At 60.3% G+C, this 7,446-nt stretch overlaps 1 protein-coding gene across 1 annotated transcript; it reads left to right on the top strand.

Annotated features, from left to right (window-relative positions):
- LOC142093519 (histone H2A.V) lies at positions 1-5,194 on the top strand. The gene is made up of 5 exons (XM_075174738.1): positions 1-249; positions 3,636-3,713; positions 4,168-4,281; positions 4,379-4,508; positions 4,810-5,194. Exons 1-5 carry the CDS (start codon positions 82-84, stop codon positions 4,869-4,871), a joined length of 552 nt encoding a protein of 183 aa, XP_075030839.1. The 5' UTR covers positions 1-81; the 3' UTR covers positions 4,872-5,194.
- The last annotated feature ends 2,252 nt before the right edge of the window (positions 5,195-7,446 follow it).

The raw sequence follows: 7,446 nt of genomic DNA, 5'->3' as shown, positions 1-7,446 counted from the left end.
AAGGAAAAACAGCCGTTAAACGGGCCGCGGGGCGGAGCTAGCGAGCGACCAAGAAGCGGCGCCGGGATTGGTGGTAGCGGGATGTTCAAACAAATATGGGACGCCTTGATTGGCTTGGGGCTGCCGCGGCAGGCCGGGCTCCCTCCTCGCGCTCGGGCGGGTCATTGTCTGGCGGCTCCTGAGGCGGCTCCAGCGCGGACTCAGGACCACAGGACAGGCGGCGGCGCCGACGCTAAGAGCGACACCATGGTGAGGGGCGGCGGCGGCGGGCGGGCTCGGTCCGGCTCCTCTGGGGGGGCTCTGGGGCCGGTACCGGAGCCGGTGGGAGGCTGAGGCCGGGAGGCGCCGCTGGGCCGGGGCGGCCGGCTGCAGGCCCGGAGGTGACAGGGGCGCCCGGCGGGGGCTGGAGCCGGCGCTGTCAGCGGGGAGCCGCCTCCGGGGTCGCGGCTCCGCTCGGCGAGACGCCGGGGCCGCGGCGGGGTGGGGGGGTGGGGTGCGGAACGGGCGGCTCCTGTGCCGGGCTCTGTCACCGGATCCGTGACCTTGGGCACGGCGCCGCTCCCTGCCCTTCCCGAGGGGCTCCCCGGCAGCCTCCCCTTGACGAGGCGCCTGGAGGTGCGCCGAGAACCGCTGCACCCCAACCCCTCCCCGCGCTCCCCGGGGCTGCCGCCGTTGGGTAACCGAAGCCTCTCGCCGACTTTTATCTCGTTGCGAGGCCCCTCGGGAGAGGATTTGGGCCGCTTCCCGAAAGCCCGGCCCCGCCGATCGGGCCGGCGGGAGGCGAGCGGCGCAGCCGGTGACTCCCTCGGGCTGTCAAAGCTTTTCCGGGGGAGCTGGGGGACGCCGTGAGTGCCTTTATTTCATCCGTTACGGGTTTGGAAGGAAACTGCCTCTTTTAAAGCTACTTGTCGCGCTTACATATTTTAAAAGTTGATTGTGTGATAACGAACTGACTGTCACGGGCGTAAAACCCGCTGAGCGAGGAGCGAGTGGCCTGAAGGACGTCTGACAAGCGGCCCGGCCGCCTTCCCCAGGTAGCCCCTGCCCCGAGGAACGTTTGATTTCAACGGTTTGGATTCTAACCGACATCTCCGTGCGCGTTGGCGCTCGGCAGAGCTCGCTGGTGGCTTCCCAAGGAAAAGTCTGGTTCCGTAAGGGGAGAAGGCTGGGGTTTAATCCTCCCTGGTGCCTCGTTCGCGTGGCCTGGCAACTGAAACTTGTGGTTGCGGGGTCTGTAACTGTCACTTAGGATACGAGGAGGTTCCCGAGCGGGAGATAAGGGCCCCGATCGCTAAGGGTTAATGTGGAAATGGTCTGTGAGATTATGCAACCCTCGCCGGCGCTGGAGGATATCTTGTGGCAATAGATAAAAAGTTGCTTTTTGAAGTATTTTAGTCCTGTTTGAAATAAGAAGAAGGAAAAAAAAAAAAAAGCTGCTTGCTGGCTGCGAGAGACCCAGCGCGTTCAATCCGGTGCGGTTTCGGTGTGGGAACGTGCTTCCAGCAAGCGACTTCCGTGGGGAGAAGGGAAGGCGACGTCGCGTTCCTGCGCCTGTCAGCGCGGTCCCCTCCGGATGAAGAAGCGAATCGCCGCTGTCTCCGACCCGACTGAGCCCCGAGAGCGCCGCATCCCGAGGAAGAGAAGGAAATCCCCGCGCTGCGAACGTGACGTTGGTCAAGGAGCCCTCGCTTCTCCGCCGGGACCGTGGCCGGGAGGGGGATGAGCTTCCGCAGGGAGCCGGTGGCGGCTCGGCTGTGGGAACCTGTTGCAGCGTTTCCTCTTCAACCCCACAGAGGGTTTAGACGTTGGTGAAGATGGAGGCAAACCTCGGCACTTCCGCTGTGAGACTTCCCTCTTTTTAGTCAAATATCACGTAAAGAATCATCAGGCGGGCAGCTGCCAGCTGGAAAACTTGACAGAGAAGTGGGAAAGTTCACAGCTGGCTGATAAAAGCCCTCGGTGTGAACAGCCAGGGCTTTTCCCAGAGCTGTCTTTTATTTCTAGAGCGAGGAAATATCCCCACATCCCCCTTCCTGATTTTTGAAGTTTTACTGAGTGACGTTTTCTACTGATAAAAGTAACTCCTGATGCTTCACCGCAGCAAAGTGTTGAGTCGGCGCTTCAAAGCCTTTCTGGATACATCCAAGTCATCCCTCGGCCGCTCTCCTAACGAACGAGAGCCAACTGCTTCTAAAGACGCTCCTGTCCCGGCGTCGGCTGCCAAAATGCCGAGCGGGTTTGCCGGGTGCCAGCATTCCCGCAGCCGGATCTCCGCTGGCAGCCCCGGCGCTGCCACGGGGAGGATCCCACCTCCCGGCTCTCCTGCCAACCTCGCCCAGCTCCGATCCACTTGTTTTATTGCCTCCAGATTACATATTTTCCCCTTGCGATTTATTTTTTTTTTTTCAATGTTTGAGTTTAAACGGGGCCAGCGCTGGTGCCAGCGCGTGGTGTTAACTCCCACCTCGCTGGGATGGGACGCGGATCTCAGACATCCCCGTGTTAAGCCGGTGTCTTATTATTTTAAGGATTAATACGCTCGATTCGCGTCACCTTGGTCTCCTGGGGATCTCTGGATCCTGCGGTTCCTTCCGAATGAGGGGGAAGGGCTGGTGGCAGCTTTCAGCTCCCTCACGGCGAGACGTAATTCCCCCTTTTTCAGAGGGGATGGGAATTGTGTTGGCATTGTGGGATCAATATGTGGTGTAAAAATTACAAGTATGGATACTTTTAGGGCTCCGCTTTCCCTTCGCGGTGCCTGTACGGGGGCTTCTCCGCTCATCGCGGGCCGGGAGACTTAATTTTGGGGGTTCTAATTGCCGTCATTTCTTAAACGGGCCAGATTTTGGGTTGGTAACAGCAGGTCTGGGTACTGCACGGCCGATAAATGTTACTCCCATCTTTGAGAGACTTCTCCCTTTTCCCTCTGGTAAAAAACACACGTGGGCTCTTTCCGACTGCCCTGCTGCACCGCCTGCCACTCTCGCCTTCGTTAGAAGCGGTTCTCGTTAGCTCTTAGTGACATCACGGTTTCTTTCAATATCCCTTGAATCAATCGATTCCTTACAGCATGGGTGCGAGAGCCTGGCAAACCCACGTTTGATTCTTCCTCATTGCTCGGTACCTTCCAAATTCTCACGCTTCAGGGTTTTAGCCGCTCCCCGCAACACGATTTTCATTAAATCCGTGATTTCTGGGGCTCCCTGATGATTTTCCGCTCCGGAGCAGGAAGGGAATTGCCCTTGAATCCTGCAGGGCCGGGTTGCAAATTCCTACGCTCAGGAACAGTATCCTGCCGCGCGGCCTATGTCAGCGCCTGCCTTCGGAGCGGAGAAAACGAATCTGAAATCAAACTGTTCTCACAACCACTGCAAAAAAACCCCGGGGTTCTTTGGGCTGGTTTCCTCCCGTTTGGCATTTTTCTGGAAAATAATGGGAATAGCGGTAGGAGGAAATGAGAGACACCCGGGGCGATAAAGCAGTTGCCGCACCCCTCGAATTCGCCTCTTTTCGGGTCCTTTGAGAGGCCACAAGTTTCTTGCAGCGGCAGAGAGCGTGTTTGCCTCTGGATTACAGCGCAGCAGGTCTCTCTGGATTAATTAAGATTAATTAATAGGCGCGTTTCTCTCTTGCAGGCTGGTGGCAAGGCTGGAAAGGACAGTGGGAAAGCCAAGGCAAAGGCGGTGTCGCGCTCGCAGAGGGCCGGCCTGCAGGTAAGGCACGACCGTGCCCGCTGGTTCCCCGATCTCATCGTAAAATGTGAATTTCTGAGTAAAACTTCCAGTTCTGGGGGACAGGTTGCCCCAAACCTTTTTTTTTTTTGGGTGAAAACTTCATGTTTTGTGATTTGTGTTGTCATTATGGAGCGACAAGGACCCCGGAGCTGTTTGCTCCCGGCTGACTCCTGACTCAGGCAGGATCCCTCTCTCCTACAGAGAGGGTGTGAGGATTAATTGGGATAATTATCATGAAATCCCACGGGAAACGTGTGGGATCTGCCGTTGAGTGGGTTCTGTGTCTCCCTCGGCTGCGCCCTCGTTAAAGCCCACGTTAACGTTGTTACAGGAGCTCCTGGAAGCCATAGACATGCAGGGTGGGCTAAAATCAGGGGGTGTAATTATGCAAATGTATAGGGTGTTAATGAAGTGTTGATTGCTCCCACCCCAGTTCCCTGTGGGCCGGATCCACCGGCACTTAAAGACCCGGACCACCAGCCACGGGCGAGTGGGAGCCACCGCAGCCGTCTACAGCGCCGCCATTCTGGAGTACCTCACCGCTGAGGTGCGTCCCTGCGCTTGCCTTGGTCCGGTAAAAAAAAAAAACCACCCAAAAAATCGTTTCCCTCGGGATCCCGAGTCTCTTCCCGATTTCTCGGCAGGTGCTGGAGCTGGCGGGCAACGCCTCAAAAGATCTAAAAGTCAAGCGGATCACTCCCCGTCACCTGCAGCTGGCGATCCGTGGGGATGAGGAGTTGGATTCACTGATCAAAGCCACCATTGCTGGTGGAGGTGGGTGTCATCCCCCCCCCCTGCCCCCTTCCTATCCCTAACTGGGAATTTTAGCGAGAGGAGGGGGAAGAAAATATGGGAAAATATATGGGAATTTGGGAGCGGTGAGAAATACCGGAGGCTCGCTGCTTTCCCGGATCCAACCGGAGCGTGATCCATGGCGCGGGAGGAAATGTTCATGCCGGGTTATCGCAAAACTCCGCTGGGAATCGAAGATTTCTCAGAGCTTTTTTTTTTTTTCGGGGGGAGGGGGGAGCTTTTTTGGGAGCGTCTGACGGGAATCCTCCTCTTCTCTCGGCAGGCGTCATCCCACATATCCACAAGTCTCTAATTGGAAAGAAGGGACAACAAAAAACGGCATAGAGAGGGGGGAAAAAAAAAACCCAAACAAAGCGACCCGTTCCCTCCTGTCGTTGTACTGTGCCCGGGACAGAAGAAATCTTGGGGATATGTGGAATTTTTTTTTTTTTTTAAGGAATAGTTCAAAGGAAGACCATAGGTGATTGACTGTAGGAAACATTGGTATGGGCTTTAGATTTAAAGTTTGATGCGAAGTTGTACCTTGGTGGGGGGGGTGGCAGTCGGGGTGGTGGGTGAGGGGCTCGGCTGCTCCCCTGGGTTTTATACAAAAATGGAAGGGATAAACCATTTTTTACAAAAAAAAAAAAAAAAAAAAAATCCAAAAACCACACCTCTCCGGTGGTGTCGGGGGGTTGTTGGGGCTCCCTGGGGAGCGGGTGGGGGCTGGGGGGGGGATAACCGGGACCCCCGGCTGCGGGCGGTGGGTGCCAGCGCGGCGCTGTCCCGCGCCCAATGCAAATTTGTCCCCGCCCCGTATGTAAATAAGCTCCTGAGCTGTGCGGTCCGGCCCCTATGCAAATAGGCGGTGGCAGGGGCGGGGCGTGCCTCAGGGCTCCGCCCCCCTCCCCGGCCCCACATGGCCGGGGCTCTGCTGTGTCCCGGACCCCGCCCCGCTGGCGGCTTGGGGAGGGGCCCACGGGGTGGTGCGGGGGGGGGGGGGGAGGATCTGTCCGTCTGTCTGTCTGCCCTGGGGGTGTGGGGCCTGGGGGTGTGCGTCCCGGGTGTCCAACTGTCCTGAGTGTCCGTCTGCCCGGGGCGTGTGGGTCCCCAGGTTGTCCGTCTGTCCTGGGCATGTGGGTCCCGGGTGTCCATCTGTCCTGGGTATTGGGGTCCCAGTTGTCTGTCTGACCTGGGTGTCTGGGTCCCCATCTGTCTGTCTGTCCTGGGCATATGAGTGTTGGGTGTCCATCTGTCCGGGGTGTCTGGGTCCCCGTCTGTCTGTCTGTCCTGGGCATATGGGTGTTGGGTGTCCATCTGTCCGGGGTGTCTGGGTCCCCGTCTGTCTGTCTGTCCTGGGCATATGGGTGTTGGGTGTCTGTCTGCCCTGGGCGGGTGGGTCCCAGGTGTCTGTCTGTCCTGGGTGTCCGTCTGACCTGGGTGTCTGGGTGCCCAGTTGTCTGTTTGTCCGTCTGTCCTGGGCATGTGGGTGTCGGGTGTCCATCTGTCCTGGGTATTGGGGTCCCAGTTGTCTGTCTGACGTGGGTGTCTGGGTCCCCATCTGTCTGTCTGTCCTGGGCATGAGAGTGTTGGGTGTCCATCTGTCCTGGGTTTCTGGGTCCCCGTCTGTCTGTCTGTCCTGGGCATATGGGTATTGGGGTCCTGGGTGTCTGTCTGTCTGTCCTGGGTGTCTGGGTCCCCAGGTGTCTGTCTGTCCTGGGCATATGAGTGTTGGGTGTCCATCTGTCCTGGGTGTCTGGGTCCCTGTCTGTCTGTCTGTCCTGGGCATATGGGTATTGGGGTCCTGGGTGTCTGTCTGTCCTGGGCATATGGGTGTTGGGTGTCCATCTGACTTGGGTATTGGGGTCCCGGGTGTCTGTCTGTCCTGGGCATATGGATGTCAGGTGTCTGTCTGTCCTGGGCATATGGGTGTCAGGTGTCTGTCTGTCCTGGGTATTGGGGTAGGAGATTTTTGTCCTGGGTGTCTGGGTTCTGGGTGTCCATCTACCCTGGGCAGGTGGGTCCCAGGTGTCCGTCTGTCCTGGGTGCATGGGTCCCGGGTGTCTGTCTGTCTGTCCCACATATGCAGGGCCTGGGCGTCCATCTGTCCTGGCCACGCAGGTCCTTGCCCAGCCCATCCTGGCACACCAGGGAGACGCCGGCGCCAGGACCCGGCTCCTGGGGCTCCGCGTGCTGGCGCCTGACCCTGGGAGGGGCCGCGCCGGGCCGGCAGCCGGGCAGGTGCCGCAGGCCGCTGGCGGTGGAGGAGGAGGAGGGAGCTGGGAAGGCTCCAGCACTGGCAACACCAGCGGCCGGTTGCATCAGGCGCCAAGAGGTCACGGTGCCATCCACCGCCCGGTGCCATCCACCGCCCCGCCGCCGCCTCAGCCCCGTCCCACCGGGCCGCAGCCCCTCGGGTGGTCCCGGGGACCCGGTACCGGCTGGCAGGGCCTGGCTGGCCTGCGCGCCCTTGGCCATGGCGGTGCCTCCGCTGTTGTCACAAGATGGCGGCGGGAGGCGTTGGGGTGGGGCGGGCAGCGTTCGGGCGGGGGACGAGCGGGCGGCCCAGGCGGGGCGCGGGCAGCCGGTGCCGGGGGGCGGCGGGGGCCGAAGGCCGCACAATGGCGGGGCCGCTCAGCCCGCAAGATGGCGGCGGCGGGGAGGGGCCGTCCTCGCCGCCCGCGGACGAGGCACCGCGCATGCGCACTCCGCGCCGCCACAAGGCGCATGCGCCAGCCGCTCCGCGCCGCAGGGCCGCGCGGGAGGCTCCATGCGGCCGCACCGGGGGGGGAGCTGAGGGGGACGCCGGTTCCCGCCCGCCCCGCCGCGCCCTGGGAGAAGGCGAGACGGCCTGCTCGCCCTCTCGGCCCCGTTGGCCGCCCGGTTGGCCGCGGGGGGCGCGGGGCAGCCCCAGCGGGGG

This window comes from Calonectris borealis, chromosome 27 (genome assembly GCF_964195595.1).
Source record: "Calonectris borealis chromosome 27, bCalBor7.hap1.2, whole genome shotgun sequence".
Taxonomy (NCBI): Eukaryota; Metazoa; Chordata; class Aves; order Procellariiformes; family Procellariidae; genus Calonectris; species Calonectris borealis.
The sequence above is the reverse complement of the archived record's forward strand: the minus strand, read 5'-3'. Positions and strand labels throughout refer to the sequence as shown.